Source organism: Hemitrygon akajei, chromosome 2, assembly GCF_048418815.1.
Source record: "Hemitrygon akajei chromosome 2, sHemAka1.3, whole genome shotgun sequence".
Lineage (NCBI taxonomy): Eukaryota > Metazoa > Chordata > Chondrichthyes > Myliobatiformes > Dasyatidae > Hemitrygon > Hemitrygon akajei.
The window spans coordinates 139,767,325-139,784,868 of record NC_133125.1 but is presented as its reverse complement, the minus strand read 5'-3'; the positions used below and the strand labels follow the sequence as shown (position 1 = coordinate 139,784,868).

Sequence of the window (17,544 nt, the reverse complement as noted above, 5' to 3'; positions counted from 1 at the left end):
AGGGACTCGGGATCCCGGTGTGTGTGAGGGAGTGAGGGACTCTGGGTGCCGGTGTGTGTGAGGGAGGGAGGGACTCGGGATCCCGGTGCGTGTGAGGGAGCGAGGGACTCGGGATCCTGGTGTGTGTGAGGGAGTGAGGGACTCGGGGTGCCGGTGTGTGTGAGGGAGTGAGGGACTCGGGTTCCCGGTGTGTGTGAGGGAGCGATGTAATCGGGGTCCCGGTGTGTGTGAGGGAGCGAGGGACTCGGGATCACGGTGTGCGTGACGGAGCGAGGGACTCGGGATCGCGGTGTGTGTGAGGGAGCGAGGGACTTGGGGTCTCTGTGTGTGTCAGGGAGCGAGGGATTCAGGATCCTGGTGTGTGTGAGGGAGTGAGGGACTCGGGGTCCCGGTGTGTGTGAGGGAGGGGGGACTCGGGATCGCGGTGTTTGTGAGGGAGTGAGGGACTCGGGGTCCCGGTTTGTTTGAGGGAGCGAGGGACTCGGGGTCCCGGTGTGTGTGAGGGAGCGAGGTACTCGGGGTCCCGCTGTGTGTGAGGGAGCGAGGGACTCGGGGCCCCGATGTGCGTGAGGGAGCGAGGGACTCGGGGTGCCGGAGTGTGTGAGGGAGCGAGCGGCTCGGGGTCGCGGTGTGTGTGAGGGAGCGAGTGATTCGGGGTCCCGGTGTATGTGAGGGAGCGAGGGACTCGGGGTCCAGGTGTGTGTGAGCGAGCGCGGGACTCGGGTTCCCGTTGTGTGTGAGGGAGTGAGGGACTCGGGGTCCCGGTGTGTGAGAGGGAGTGTGGCACTTGGGATCCCTGTGTGTGTGAGGGAGTGAGGGACTCGGGGTCCTGGTGTGTGTGAGGGAGCTTGGGACTCGGGGTCCCGGTGTGTGTGAGGGAGCGAGGGACTCGGGATCCCGGTGTGTGTGAGGGAGCGAGGGACTCGGTGTCCCGGTGTGTGTGAGGGAGCGAGGGACTCGGGATCCCGGTGTGTGTCAGGGAGCTAGTGATTCGGGATCCCGGTGTGTGTGAGGGAGCGAGGGACTCAGGATCCCGGTGTGTGTGAGGGACTGAGGGACTCAAGGTCCCGGTGTGTGTGAGGCAGTGAGGGACTCAAAGTCCCGGTGTGTGTGAGGGAGTGAGGGACTCGGGGTCCCGGTGTGTGTGAGGGAGCGAGGGAATCGGGGTCTCGGTGTGTGTGAGGGAGCGAGGGACTCGGGGTCCCGGTGTGTGTCAGGGAGCGAGGGACTCCGGGGCCATGGTGAATGGAACAGAGTGAAATAATCAGTATTCACTGTTCCAGATGTCAAACCATCAGGTTTTCTGGATAGCAGATTACCAGAATTTTACTGCATTTGCATTTTGCCTAGTTATAGTGTCACCTAAGATCTTCAGGTTTAAAAAAATACACAAGCAAATTTAAGGCAAATGAGCATGAAATATTGTAGCCATCATTTGAATCGGTAAGTGGATCCACAGGGTTATCTGTGTGACTAAGTCCGACCAGTTGTACTGTAAAGCATTCGTTGCTCAGTGACAAAATTGTAGTTTCAAATCTACTTGAGCAGATTCTACTGAGGCGAGTTGATGAGGAAGGAGGGGTTTGGGGTAAGGTGGATTGCATCCAAATTGTCATCTTTCATTCGAGACGTTAGACTGAGGCTCTGTCTGTTACTTCTGGTAAACGTAAAGGATCCTGTGGCATTATTTCGAAGAGCTACACAGTTACGACTGGCGCCTTGCACATTTATTTCAATATCACTTCAAAAAAAAATCATCTACCCATGATGTTTGTGGGACGTTGCTGTGTATGGATTGATCGCACCTCCATTTTGAAGTAAAGTGAAAGGTTTGAATGAAATGTAATCTTTTTTCCCTACTGGCTAAAAATACTTTTTCTGCTGTGACTGAGTTGTAATCTCGAAGATCGCCCTCTCCTGCCTGATGTCTGCATTTTACCCGTCTGTTGCTTCACATTGTGAATTCATGTACTCTGAGAACTAATTTTAACCATTCAGTTCTGCCACACGAAGCCTCACAGATTAAAAAATGTTGGACAGAGCGATGGTCAGCTTTCCTCTGTCTATTATTCCTGGATTGAATGCTTCTTAAACTTACCCATCCTCTCTCACTAAAGCTGTTCTTATTGGGAAGGCCATCTTTCCCTGAGAAGTATCCTGCATGATGCAGAGACCATACAGGAAATGTCTTTGTATCCTGTCTGCGGTTGAGACCGTTAGATTTGTTAATGCATCTGCTTCCTTTGCCCAGGCTGCCAGTGTTCCACCATTGCATCTGATGATTAGTCAAGAATCTTTGGGGCTGCAAAGCAGCTGTAACTGCTGCACCATTGCATCCCAATGCTGCTGTCAAAAATGAGGGTAAATATCGGGATTTTGTTAGAAAACTAACAAGTATATAGCAACAAGATCCCTGTCACGATGTTCTTACTAAATTTAGAGCAAGAGAATATCTGTAGACGCTGGAAATCAAAGTAATACAGACAAAATGCCGGAGAAACTCAGCAGGCCAGGGATCATCTATGGAAAAAAATAAACAGTCAATGTTTCAGGCTGAGACGTCAACTGTTTATTCTTTTCGATAGATGCTGCCTAAACTGTTGAGTTTTTCCAGCATTTTGTGTCTATTACTCTCATTAAATCTATTTCTCTTTCTACGATGTACTCTAGCCCTTCTCCAGCATATTCTTCATTTTGTTTTGGATTTCCACAGTACAGTGGATTCTGTTTAATTGGTGTGGCCGGTTAATTGGGACAATTCTTAAAGAACAGAACCTAATCAAGAAAACAGCCGAGATTCCCTTTGTTTATTTGGGACACTAAGCCGCTTAATCGGGACAGGTGACTGTTGCTTCCAACTTGCATCAGATGCGTGCCCTTGTGTGGCCGTTAGACAATACACTGTGCTTAGAGTGAACAGATTCGAATAGCATCAGTTGTGTGTGCTTGTGTTCAAAAAGCAATGATTATTGTCACTGATAGTTGGTGAGAAATAAGCAGGAAGACAATTCAGACCTATTTTGCTTACTGTGGTTTCAAGCATTCAGGCTTGAAGATGCCAGAAGCAGCTGGGAGTGAAAATGAAACAATTACACTACTTCAACAAGTTAGAAACTATGAAGAATTCGAAGGAATTGACAATTATCTTAAATGTTACAATGAAAATGAAGGTTTTCAGGATGCAATTGTCAAAAGCATTGTCTGAAGGCAGTCTATTATCTGCACAAGGTGTCTGCATTGATTTTGTTCATTCACACTTGTACTGGTCCCGATGCACCCCAATTAATTGGAATGCAATGTATTTGGCTTTTCTATGTTTCTGTTCATAAGCTTCGGTTAGTAAAACTTCACTCATGGCAATAATTTGTGCTGGATTTATGGATTATAGTAGCAAATCACATCAGTAAATTAGTTTATTATAGTCACATGTATTGAAGTACAGTGAAAATCTGTTTGCATGTCATCCATACAGATTATTTCACTACATCAATGCATTGGGGTATCAAAAGGGAAAACAATAACAGAATGCAGAATGAAGTGCCACAGTTACAGAGAAAGTGGAGTGTAGGCCAATAACAAAACAAACTGTGAGGACAAGCGTCTATCTTATTGTATTCAATATTCTTACAACAGCAGGATTAAAGCTGTCCTTGAGCCTGGTGGGATGTGCTTTCACATTTTTGTACCTTCTGCCAAATGGAGGGGGAAGAAGGGAGAATGACCGGGATGGGTGAGATCTTTGCTTACGTTTGGCTGTTTTACAGAGGCAGCGAGAAGTGTACGGAAGGGAGGCTAGTTTCCCTGATGTGTTAATCTCTGTCTGCAATTCTCTGTAGTTTCTTGCGATTATGGGCAGAGCAATTGCCATACCAAGTAGTGATGAACTGGGATCTAACTCAACGACAGCTTACTTGATTGAAAGTCTCCTTTGAAATGGGCTTCCATGGGCTCTCAGCACTTATACAATGATGTTCTCACATCTCAATCAAAGAGCATCGCCAATACGCCGCAAATACATCGCAAACTAACTACTCTTTGGTCAGATAATGTTGCTTTATTTCAATGCACACACCTATATTTAGTAATGTTTAAACGTAAATTTACAAGTGCTCTTCTCACACACACAGAGGACATGCTACAGACTGCAGTCACTCAGTTCGCCAAGTCTGAAGAAAACAATGATCCTCCATCGGAAGCCCTCTCATGGCACTTAGAACCCATGACGACTACCCTCTCACCACGGTTGAGCAGTTCACCTACCCGGGCAATGTCATCTCCAATGACACTACGGCAGTAAGGGACATCGACAATCAATTCGCCAGAGCCAACAGTGCCATCGGGCGCCTCAGAAAAGTGTGTGGAAGAACCATCAGCTGCATCTGTCCACAAAAATCAGCTGTTCAGGGCTGCCATCGTCACAACACTCCAATACAGCTCCGAAGCCTGAGTCTTCTACCACAAGCAAATCCAATTGCTCGAGTGCTTCCATCAGTGCTGCCTCAACTCCATCATGGGTATCAGCTGGCACGATCATGTCTCCAACAACGAGGTTCAACTTCCAAGCATTGAAGCCACCTTGCTGCTCAAACAGGTCTGCTGGTCAGGGCACATGTCTCGCACGGACAACTCCAGCTTACCGGAAGCAGTACTCTAGGGAGAACTCTCTCAGGGCAAGGGAGATCGTGGTTCCCCACACAAGAGGTACAAAGACCAACTTAAGCAGCAGCTCCCTCAGGTAAATATCAAGGTCAACAAGTGGCAGCGGCTGGCTTGTGACAGAGACCGCAGGAGAATGCTGATCCATGCAGCAGCCAAGAATTTTGAGGAATCGGGAGGGTGACTGCGAAGAGAAGAGGAGATGCAGAAGGATCTTCCTACCCAAGCTCCTACATCCCAGCTGTTCCCCTGTCCCTACTGCTCCGGAGTCTGCAGATCCAGAATTGGCCTCTGCAGTCACCAACGATCATGCCGTCACTCCTGAGGACTCTTCTTCCCTCCTGATCTTCGCAAGCGAAGAACCAGCCATCACATGGCTCTCCAGGAACTCTGTGTTCTAAAGGAGGCATTTTAATCTGAAGCAGTTTTCAATAAAAGGGATTATAATTATAATTGGATTTCTTACATGACTCAAAATGTAAGCAAAAAAAAAAAATTAGCCAGAGGTTAAGATCATGGAACAGTTCTACTTTCAGTTGTGACAGCTGACACCTTTGCTTAGTAGGGCATTTTCAAAGGCAGATGCTATTGTTAACCGTGTCTATCTCCACCACACTCTGTTAATAAATATAACCGACATCCTTGCCTGTGCTATCTGTGGCTTTTAACATTCTAGCACACACCTGGACCCATCCTATACAAATTTGAGGTCAAAACCCAGCCGCTGTGAACATGTACCAATGTTTCAACCTGAAATGTTGACAACTCCTTTCCTCCCACAGATGCTGCTCAGGCCCACTGAGCTCCTCCAGGAGAACGTATCTCCAGATCCCAGGGTCTGCAATCTAATACTGTCTTTTCTTAAGTTCCCTTGCTTGCTGACCCACACTGGCTCCCAGACGAACAACGTGCTTTGATCTTTGTTTTGAAATCACTACACCCTATCTCTGTAATTCCTTCCAGCTTCAGTCACTGAGATTAGGGCGAAAGTGAGCCATTCAGAAGGCTCTAAACTAACTCCGTACATACACTGACCAGTGAAATAGAGCCGGAATCCAAGCTGGATGCTCCGGAGTTGGTGAGAGGCAAACAGCACAGCTGGGACAGTCTGTGATACTTCAGGATGCGATTAATGTTGATTTTCAAGCTTTGACGTGCCCATCACTGGTGGATAGATGGTAGATGCCTTGAAGTGAAATCAACATTCTGACTTCTGTTAACATCCATTGGCAGGGGCAGCTTCAGCTGCCACTGCCTTAAACTCTGGACTTGCTTCCCTTATTCTAGAATCTCTTCAACTCCTTCCTTTTAAAATGGTCCTTCAAACCTCTTTGCGACCAAGCTCTTGGTCATCAGTTGAAATATACCGTTTGGCCCAGCACTACTTCGCTTCAGCTTTAATTAGGCTTCTATGAATGGTCGTTGGGGTGTCAATTCCATTGCTGTTGCTTGGTGGTGGCAATATTGTTTTAATAGTAGGAGCTCTTTTACCGCTGATCGGTTCTACAAAGATCCACATAACTTTATACAGTGACATGATATTCATGTTATAATTCCAAAGTGTGCTATCCATTGAGCACACAGCTAATCAGGGTATATCCCAACAAAGCGGCACATCCTGTCACACATAATGCACTTGTACATCTGTAAGGTAGTTCTGATTACTTTATGCAATTAAAAATTTCAAGTGTGTAAATTCAGCTTTGTTCTGACTGATACTGACCAGCAAGGTATAACGTTAGGTCGATGACGTTTTCCTTTTTGGAATACCTTGGCCATCCTTCAACTTTCCTCTCTTGCCTTGAAGTCAGTTTCTTCCATGATCAATCTGTGATGTAATTTGTTATTTTTATGTGGTAACTGAATAAACGCAGTCTTATTGTTGCAAGTAAATTGGTTTATTATTGTCACGTGTACTCAGGGACGGTGTGACACTGCTTTGGGTGCCATCGAACACAGATCATTTCACCACATCAGTGCCTTGAGGTAGTACAACGGGAACTACAACAGGATGCAGAATAAAGTGTTACAGAGAAAATGCAGTGCAGGTAGACAAGAAGGTGCAAGGCCATACTGAGGTAGATCGTGAGGTGAGGAATTCATCTTATCATACTAGGGTACAATAGACTTATTACAGCAGGAGATAATCTGTCCTTGAGCTTGATGGAACATACTTTCAGGCTTTTGTATCTTCTGACTACTGGGAGGAAGGAGAAGACAGAATGTCTGGGATCTTGGATTATGGTAGCTACTTTATAGAGGCAGCGCGAAATTCACACAGAGATCATTGGGGGTGTAAGAACAATGCAAGCAAAAATAAGGGGTGCGAAAGCAGGTAAATTTTTGGACGTAATCCAGAGACAAATGCTGTGGGGAAATCTCACGGTGGGTTCTGAGTGCAAGCCTCAGTATCAGGATTAAAAAGCCAGTGTCAGTAATGGTAATCCCAAACAAATAATCCAACCAGTTTATCTTCAGGCAAGATAATCCATTGTTCTTGCATTGTCTGGACCCAGAGGCGTGTGGAAGGAAAAGGTAGCAGCAAACAAAGCTACCAAAGGCAATGTCCTCAAGACAATTCTTTTCACTTCCATTTATTTCAGATCTGGTTCTACTGCTGTGAGTGCCTGTTTCTGGCGGTGTGATCAGGCGATTTGGCGGTTAGCTGTCTCCAAGAGCATTCCATGAGGCTGCGGCCAAAGCGTGAGGCATGGAGGCCAGGGAGCTCGGAGATGGGACGTGGGCCCATGGTCGACTCCATCTCTTGCCAATCTCGCCGATTAAAGCGCCTAGGAAGATTGAAATCATCAAGTCGGGTGCAGAGGGTGGGCGAGTGTTCAGGGCTGTCTACCAGCTTCTGCTACGCTGCTACTGGAGGAGAGTATCTGCATATGGTGGTCTCTCTCTCTCCCAAAGGTCAGCCCTTGCGATCAAGTGATCTCTCTCCCTCCCTCCCTTGATGCTGTCGGAGGAGCAAGGTTTAATCGATGTGGATTGTGGATTTGTACTCTAATTCAGTTTAATGATGCGTTCTAACTTCTAGTTCTAGTTCTGGTCACTCATTTTGTTACTACTTTTTGGTGATTTTTGAATCAAACAGCCTGAGCTGAATTGTACTGAAATATGTCTTTTGATTTGGTGTTTTATATTCTGTGCTTTTGCTCATTTTTTTTGGTTGCCACTTGCGTGATTTTGTTTTGCGTACGGTTGTGGGGGGGCGGGTTTGATATTTTTCTTTGAATGGGTTGGTTCCACGGTTCTTCTTTGTTCCGTGACTGTCTGTGGGGAAGACAAATCTCAGAGTTGTATTTTGCATTCATACTTTGGATTTTGACCATCACCTTCCCAGCAACGTCCCAGAAGGACCATCAATCCACTGAGATGAGAATCTAGCAGGTTGAGAATAAGTGAAAGAAGGAATGCAGAAGTGGAAGGTAGGGAAATCTAATGTAAGAGGCAAATTGGGTCACTGTATGAAATAAAAGTTGATTAAAAATAGAAAAAAAATCAAGGCTAAAGTTTCTTAATATGCGAAGCATTCATAATGTTAATGAACCAACCGATGGAGATGATCTGACTAACAACTATGATTATTGCAAGGCGGAATTAAAGGTAAGAATTTAATATTCAGGAATATTTGATTTATAGGAAGTGCAGACCATAAAACAGAGGAGCAGAATTAGGCCATTTAGTCTACTGAGACTGCTCTGCCATTCGATCATGGCTGATGCATTTTCCCTCTCAATCCCGTTCTCTGACCTTCTCCCTGTAACCTTTGACATCTTTACTAATCAAGAACCTGTCAAATTCCGCCTAAAATGTACCCAATCACCTGGTCTCAGTAGTCATCTGTAGCAAGGAATTCCGCAGATTCACTACACTCCGGCTAAAGAAATTCCTCCTCATCTCAGTACTAAAGGGATGTTCTTCTGTCCTGAGGCTGTGCCCTCCGGAGTTAGACTCTCCTAATGGGAACAGATGTGAAATAAAAGGGATTGGGTAGAGCTGCAAATAGATGAAACCGATACAGTTGTGAAAGATAATCTAGGATCAGCACATTATGATTTCATTTGAGTGGAAGTTACAAACAGCTAGGGAAAGAAATCACTGTTAAGATCAATGTGTGCACTCCCAAACGGTACACTGCAGGAAAAAGTTTCAACCAATAATGGAGCAGACAATAATTAGTAAAGAAATCAATCTTCACGCAGATGGTTAATCAAGTTAAAGTAGATATAAGAATAAATTCATAAAGTGCATTTGGGATAGGTTCCTAAAGCAATACAGTATATTATGGAGTTGAGAGTGAGTTGACTGCCTTTGGTAATGGGTAATGAGGCATGTTTAATAACTGACCTCACAATAAAAGATCTTTGAAGAGAAGTGATTGTAGCATGATAGAATATTGAATTCTGTTTGAAAGGTTGAAACATGGGCTCAGAAACAATGGTCACAAGAAAGTAGCATCCATTATCAAAGATCCCCACCATCATGAGACCGATGTTTCCTAACCTCACTTAATGGTATTGGTCCATGGCATAAAAAAGGTCAGGAACTCCTGCCATAAAACACAGGAGCAGAATTGGGTCATTGGGCTCATCAAGTCAGCTCTGCTGTTTCATCATGGCTGACCTATAAATTCCAGCCAGTACAGGCCCAGATCCATTAAACACTCCTCATAAGTTAACCCTTTCATTCTCCGAATAATTGTTGTGAACCTTCTCAGGGCCCTCCGCAATGCCAGCAGTTATTACCTCTCAACCATCAGGTTTGTGAACCAAAGAGGATAACTTCACTTGCCCCATCACTATCACTTGGCTGCCTCTATCATGTCCAAAGAATCTCCTGCCTGCTCCTAATTATGGAATCACCTATCACTACTGCTCTTCCCTTCTCCCACCTTCTCTGGCCCACAGAGCCAGACTTAGTGCCAGAGACCAAGTCACATCTGAAGTGGTATACTTATTATTGAAGGTAATGGCCACAGGGGTACCCTGCACTGGCTGCTCATTCCCTTTCCCTCTCCTGACAGTCACCCAGCTATCTGGCTCATGCAACTTAGGGGTGAACCTCCTTGTACCTCCTATCTATCACTTGAGCCAAAGGTTATCCAGCTGCATCTCCAATTCCTTAACACAGTCTCTACGGAGCTACAGCTCGATGCACTTCATGTAGATGTAGTTATCAAGGAGATTGGAGGTCTCCCAAAGTTTCAGCTTAAATGAAGAACACCACTAACCTCGGACCCATTCTCACCACACTAGTATGTACTAATAGCCAAAGAAAGAGAAACTAAAACTTACTAGAAACTTACATAGAGCCTCTTCCTGTTGAGCCAGTGCCTGACCACTCACACAATGTCTGCTCTGCTTACACCTTGCTTTTTTACTGACTTTTGCTGAGAGCCTAATAGATCGTTATGATTGCAGACCGCCAAAATGTCTGGAAACACTCTGAGCTCTTTTTAAACCTCGCACTGCCTCAGTCAAACAAGCGACTGCCCGCGGTGATTGAATCCTGCCGATAAAAAGCAGGCCATGCCATTGTGTCACAACTTGCACTGGACAGGAGGGACATAAAGCTGAAGTCCCACGTCACCAGGTTCAAGAACAGGTACTTCCCTTCAATCATTTGGTTCTTGAACCAACTGCCAAATCTCTAAGCACTACAGCTTAGCAACACTCTGACAACTTCACACTCAAGTGGACTTAGATTTTTTTTTGCTTTAACCATATAACAATCACAGCACGGAAACAGGCCATTCCGGCCCTCCTAGTCCGTGCCGAAAAACTGTGTTAACTGTGTTCTTTTCTTGTAAAAACTGTGCATAATTTATGTTTCTCTTGTGAACGCTGCTCATCTGATGCTTTGTGCCTGTGATGCTGTTGCAATTAAGATTTTTATTGTACCACTGCAAGTGAATTTACACTTAAATTTTACTTTGAGAAACATGTACCCTGCAAGTCAGGCTGTCATGCCTGCCATTCCTAGAGAGAAAAAAATGGAAAAGAAAACACACAATTTTGAATTCCATTTCAGGTAATGGTTTCTATCAGTCATTCCTCTTTGATATTGGCTTAGCTTGTTTGCTTCCCTGCCCTTTCTTCTCCTATTTTATCCTGTCAAAGAATCTCCACTCTCCCACCCTTCCAGCAGCTTATCAAGCTCCTTTCTCAATTGCCCTGTTCTGACAGAGGGCGTTCAACTAGAAAATGCTTCTCTTCCCATCTCTACATCAGATCTGCAGCATTCTCAGGTTGATCACTAAATTGACACGACTGTGAAGGTGAGTGGTACTGTCTGGGGGGGGGGGGGGAGAGGGGTTGAAGTAAAATGGGATTTGCACAACGTGGGTGCCTGGATTTGATGGGCTAAAATGCATTTCTGTACTGCACGACTTTGAGGTTGGAGCTTATCAAAAATCAAAGTTTGTTATCAATAAGCATAAGTACATGTATGCAGAGGAGCGATGAAAAACTTGTTCGCAACAGGATCACAGACATTGGAAACATAATGTCAGGGCAAGAGGCGATCTGGTTGAAACATATTGAGGAAGGAGGGATGCTGAGAGGATGAGTCCAGAATCAGAGGACAGGACTTCAGAATGAGGAGATACCTATTCAAGATTGAGATGAGGAAGCATTGGTCATCTCCAGTCGACCACTTGGAACAGATGATCAATGGCTGTGAGTTAAGGGCATAAGATACATGGGACCAGCCACCCCCCTAATGAATGGCTCAGTAGACCCGAGGTATCCGTCACTGCTTATAGTCCGAACTCAGCCATCGCACACTGACCCCGCAGACCCCGGTTCAGACCCAAAACTCACCTCGTCCTCCGGATCCACGGACTCCCGCAGACTGTCATTACGCCGGGGCGAGCTGACAGGTGGAGAGGGCGTGATTACGCAGAGCGCTCGACGGCTCCGTCGCACCTTCTGATTGGTTGACAGGAAACCAAAGGGGCGGAGTCGGGACGAGCTCGCCCTACTTGGACTTACGCCGATTGGCTGGCGAACCGAAGACGAACCGGCTGATGGGCGGGACGAGCGGGAAGGACGTCGGTATTGGTTGAGAAGACGGTGAGCCGACGGTGATTGGTCAAGCGAATGGAACGGGAACAACGATGGTCGGCCGTGTGCTGCGCGCGGCGGCGTGAACGATGGAATTCAAATTCGGGTTCCCGTTGAATGGCGGCTCTGAGGTCGGTAGCAGCAACGGGAAGTGTCACCCCGAGTCAGGGGACGGAGGTGACCCGACGCCTGCGGTCGCCTCCCGCCCGCTCCGGGAGCACGTGGCCGATAACCTTGCCGATCTGAGGCCGCTGCTGGAACGGGCCTCGGTGTCGGTGCTGGTGGCCGGCGGCCTTCGGATCAAACACATCGAGCCTTCGGCCTGCCTGCGTCCCGAGAGAGCGGGGCTTCTGTCTGGAGCCGTGCCAGAGGAGGAGGCGGAGGATCCCGGGGCTGGGGCTGGCGCTGGAGCTGAGAGATCCGGGTCTGGGACTCGGGACGATCCCGAGAGATCTGCGCCCGGGACCGAGGAAGGTGGATCTGGCGCTTCACTTGAGGGAAATGGAGCCCAGGAGGGCGGTGCCGCGGACGAAAGATCTGTGTCAGGTCCAGGGAAGGAAAAGCTTGGACCGAGGCAGGAAAAACTTTCCTGGGATCTGCTGTCCATCTCGGATCTGGCACCCGGCTTGTACGAGGGAGGCCTGAAGGTCTGGGAGTGCACTGTGGACCTGGTCGAGTATCTGGACAACGTGGAGCTGCAGGGTCAGAGGGTGCTGGACCTGGGCTGTGGCGCTGGGCTGCTGGGCATCGCTGCCCTCAGCAAGGGCGCAGCCTGCGTCCACTTCCAGGACTACAACAGCGAGGTGCTGGAGCAGTTCACCATCCCCAATGTGGCCTTGGTGGGGCAATCACTCCCCGGACTCGAGCTGAGAGAAAACGTGGAGCCTCCCGGGAAACGCAGCAGGACTGAAGGCCACCCCCTCTCCCGCTGCCGCTTCTTCTCGGGGCCGTGGTCACTCTTCGCTCACGTTCATAGTGACCCTGGTGCTTCCTTCAAGTATGATGTCATCTTGAGTTCAGAGACTCTCTACAACCCCCACAGCTACCCCTCACTGCACCACGCGCTGTCCAGTTTGCTCTCCGACCAAGGGACTGTCTACCTGGCCACCAAGGCCCATTACTTTGGAGTTGGAGGAGGTATCCACCTCTTCCGGAACTTTGTAAAAGAGAAGAACACCTTCGACTTCAAGACGGTGAAAGTGATTGATGATGGACTTCAGAGATGCATTGCATTAATGTCCTTCATGAGGGGCAAGTCCTCTTGACATTTCTTCTTCACTGTTGCCATTACCATTGGAGCAGTGGCCTTGATCTTGGATTAACGAAGCTGCCCTTTTTGTGCCAAGTGAAAATGTTGTTTTTATACATCAAACAGCGCTACCCTTTAATAAGTCAAAATACTTTTGTAATTTCCTACAAGTTAAATGACTTCTGAATGTAATTGTAATTACAGTGAGCTGAATTGGATAACTATGGTTAATTGCTCATATTTAATGCAAGTGCCTAAAAAGGAAATGTGCGCAAATACATCTCTGAACATACAGTACTACTGCATAAATAATGCGTTCTGAAAACGTTTTCATGGTCAGCTACAGTGACAACATTATCTGGCTTGAACTTGCATTAGTATAACAGTATAATTGAGGCTTCAGAAGCCAGGACTAATGTTTCAAGTACAATGCAATGCTTTCAGAAGAGATTTCTTTTAAATCTTGTGTGCTTCATTGGAAATGTTAGTCTTTGATATCAGCTCTGACAAAATGTAGCAGGGTAACATTTTATTCGGAATTGTATTTGAGTTTGGGATTTTTTCCTGTTACCGTTGTTGGAAATTATGCCGGAAGTATGAATGTACTAAATTTACCTACTGCAAGAGTATGAGCTCAGGAGAGGCAATGCAATCTTTACTCATTTGGTATTAAATACCTTTTGATTTAAATATGTTTGCTCTGAGCATCATTGACAACATTTTTTGTTGAGCACGTTGAACTGCTGAAGGTGGGGAATCAAGATAGTTGCTTTGTAAAATTGACTTCCTAGTGAAATAGGAAAACTATTGTTTGTGCCATGTAACATGCTGTGTTATGCTAAAATCAACACTTCATTTGAACTCTCACCAAAACACTATGTATAAAGAGCTAATTGTTATTGGCATGTAATTGAGATTCCAGAATTAAATTATTTATATCAGGTTAATAACTTTGAAGCTGCTATGCAGCCGTAACTTAATGTGATAAATGTTAACATGGACTTGGGTATATCTGGTGGACTTTCATGACCTAGATGACTTGGCTAGATTGTTATGACAGTAACACCAGTTGTATACTGTATCAATTTGACAATCTGATCCATTTTGATTTTCATTGTAAAAATACACAAGATTGAGCACTAAGAGGCATAAAGTATCATCCTCCCATTATTCAAAAGCTTCAGTGATGGGCCTCAGCATCAGTTCTATATCCTTGTCTGATTCTCTTAAACTCTTAGTGCTCTAGTGTCCAAAGTATCAAAGCCTTGAATTTATTAAATACTGAGTATCTGCAGCCTTTTATATGTATTCCAAAGATTAAAAACTAAAGACACAAGATTGTTTATCGTCTTTCTCCAGTGTACAGGAGAATGAAATGATTGTTACTTTTTTCAGTGCTGTGAAAAAAACACTAAGTATTAAGAATACAAATAAAACACAATAAATATACATACATAGGATAAGCTTATATACTTTGATTGTGTATATACATAAGCTGATGCAAGGGACAGGAATATCTTGTAGATGACTGACAGGAAATTGCAAAGTAGTGGTGGGGTGGGTTAACAGATGGGGATTGGGGAAAGTAACTTTTTGAGTCTGGTAGTCCTGGCATTGATGGTGAGTGGCGTCTCCCTTGAGAGTGGGACATGAGCAGGGTGGGTGGGATCCTTCATGGTAGTGCTGGCCTTTCTCTGGCACATTTCTGTATATACAGTATGTTCTTGATGGCAGATAGACTGGTCTGGTGAAGCTCAATTTAGTTACTTTAAAAAAAAGTGACATTATGAAGGATTGACTAATTTGTTATCCTAAAACCATCATTCTGGATACTGCAGAAAGGAAAGCACTGTCAATTCCTTGTCTGTTTTCACAGCTGCTTTGACCCTTTGAGTAGTCATCCAATTTATTTCTCAGTGAAAGAACTTTAGATGGTTTATTTGCCATCTTCCCACCTGCAAACTCTCCCAGAAACCCTTTTGTACCTTAGATTCTTGATGGTGCCTGATTTTCCCCATCCTCTTCATTTGCAAATTTGGCAGTCAATGTCGATTGAGTGAAATCCAGATTATTCATGCAGATTAGAAGCAGCTGGAGCCCTGGCACCAATTGTACTTGGCAGAGATCCCCAGCTAAGAGCTGCAGTAAATGTGTTAACCTGTTATAATCTATTAACCGACCCAAATATGATCAATAACATGACTTTAATTACAGGCTACAGTGGAAGGTGTTTGTTCCAGAAGTGAAATGTTACATAGTTTTTTTATCCTGTATTGTGGAGTCACTAAGATAAATAGCAAAACGATGTGGATTTTGTGACAGTGATGATGGTGGATTAATAAGCATTTTTTGTCATTGTTCTCTGGAGGTGACAGCGATATGAGATCTCTGTATTTGTAGGTTTACATAGAAATCTACAGTACTTTCAGCGACTTGCCTGCTTTCAGAGGCTTTACAGTTGACGGTCTTTTCCAGCAGAATCGAAAGTAAATTACTTCAGCTGACATGAATTTCACTTAATTGCAAACTAATGTTATGAAATTTTTACGATGCTTGAGTCAAGCTTTGCTGGCATAAAATTGATGCGTAGTGAGCATGTTACCAAAATTAATATATTGCCTATCTAATTTTGGGTTACATAGTTAAAGCACCGAAGTTGAGCATTTACCTGAATTGCGTATGTTATAATATTTAGCATAAGAACATAACAAGAAATGGGAGCAGGAGTCGGCCATCTTGCCCGTCGAGCCTGCTCCGCCATTCAAAAAGATAATGGCTGATCTGACCATGGACTCATCTCCACCTACCTGCTTTTCCCCCATAACCACTAATTCCCCAACTATGCAAAAATCTACCCAACCTTGTCTTAAATACATTTACTGAGGTAGCCACATCACCTGAGGTGCTTCATTAGGCAGAGAATTCCACAGATATTCAGAAAAAATATTGCTTCCTTTCTTTGTTTTCATAATTCTTTAATTCAGGTTCTTTAATTCTGGACTATTAAGTCAGGTTGGTGATGTAGCTTCCGAGTATCCGAGGTTCTTTTGAATTGGTGACTGACAACAGCAGGAGAAAGGAAATCCATGCTGTGATGATATCAGTGGAAAATTTCTTCGAGGTCAGCCTTGAATGCCTTTGCTTTGCCAATGACCTTAAATTCTGGACCAAGAGACATGTGAAAGGGACACTTCACATTTATCATGTGATTTGAGATCTTTGTTTCGTACATGTTACTCTGTGCTAGCTTGTGAAGAAATGTGGTTCCCCATAAATATCCCCTCTGTCCCACATTCCCATGAGGAAATGTCTCCACATTCCCACGAGGAAATGGGAACACCCAGAGGAAAGCCCTGTGATCACAGAACGAGCAAGCTCCCTCAAGCGCCAAGGTCAGGATTGAACCCCAGTTGCTGTAAGCTGCACCATTGTTCTGCACTGGGAAAGCAGGGAATTTTCCATAGTTTTGGAAAATATTTTGGAAGTCAGGCTATTTTTAATTTTTTTTTATCAATTCTTTCTCTCCTCCTCAATGTTGAAGGTCAAGCAAGGGTATTATAAAGAAATGAAACAATGAGCTGTTTTTTTTGCTTTCTTATTACTATTGAACTCCCTAGTGGTTAATTACCTGTTTATGATTTAAACAGTTGGCTTGAACAAATACTCCCTCTTGCACAGAATAGAAAGACCATTTTATTGACCAGAATTTAATTATGCACCTTGAAAAGAGGGACAAAACGCAGAAATTTCATGGTGATGACCACAGAGGACACCTTAGAAAAATGGTGCTGTCAGTGATTTGCTGCATTTTCCAGATGAAGTAGTGTTTGAAAGATTCAAGATTCAAAGTACATTTGTCATCAAAGAATGTATAACTTGTGTAACCTTGAGAATTATTTGCTCACAGGTAGCCACAAAGCAAGAAGCGCAAAAGAACCCACTTAAAAAAAATAAAAGGCCAACACCTGAAATGCAAGAGGGAAAAAAAACCCACAAGTAGTGCAAACAACAAGATTTCGAACTAAAATTGATTCATCAGGTCCGAACCCCGGAGCAGCCCAGAGTAGGGCCCAAAGTCGTGCTTATTAGTTCAGCATGGAGCACAGCAGCATTGGTCAGATACACAGAGCGTTGTGAGCAAGTTTGGAACCCTCATCTAAAAAGGGATGTGCTAATATTGGAGAGGGTCCAAAGGAGGATCATGAGAAATACTCTTTTATTCCCAGGATCAAAGTATGAGGAGTGTTTTGGCTTTATGGCTTTATGTACTCACTGGTGTTTAGAAGGGAGTGGGGGGGAGAGAATCTTATTGAAACCAGTTGAATATTGAAAGGCCTAGACAAAGTGCATGGGTTCTCAACCTTTATTGTGCCATGGACCCTTACCATTAACTGAGGGGTCCATGGACCCAAGGTTGGGAACCCCTGGTGAAGAGGAGGTTTCCTATAGTTGGGGAATCTACTACTGGAGGCCACAGCCTCAGAATAGAACCATGTTCCTTTAAAATACGGAGGTTGATTAACTCTGAACATCCTCTACATAGCACCATCCAGAGACAGAGAAGCA

The 17,544-nt window shown here is 45.0% G+C and overlaps 1 protein-coding gene and 1 long non-coding RNA gene across 2 annotated transcripts; one reads left to right on the top strand and one right to left on the bottom strand.

Annotated features, from left to right (window-relative positions):
* Positions 1-6,547: 6,547 nt before the first annotated feature.
* LOC140737696 (uncharacterized) lies at positions 6,548-11,541 on the bottom strand. Its single transcript, XR_012101235.1, has 3 exons — positions 11,487-11,541; positions 8,489-8,621; positions 6,548-7,445 (listed from the first exon to the last, which is right to left on the bottom strand). It is a non-coding gene; the product is annotated as an uncharacterized lncRNA (long non-coding RNA).
* Positions 11,542-11,749: 208 nt separating this feature from the next.
* Positions 11,750-14,427, top strand: mettl18 (methyltransferase 18, RPL3 N3-histidine). The gene has a single exon (XM_073028328.1). The coding sequence runs from the start codon at positions 11,819-11,821 to the stop codon at positions 12,992-12,994; it is 1,176 nt and encodes a 391-aa protein (XP_072884429.1). The 5' UTR covers positions 11,750-11,818; the 3' UTR covers positions 12,995-14,427.
* The last annotated feature ends 3,117 nt before the right edge of the window (positions 14,428-17,544 follow it).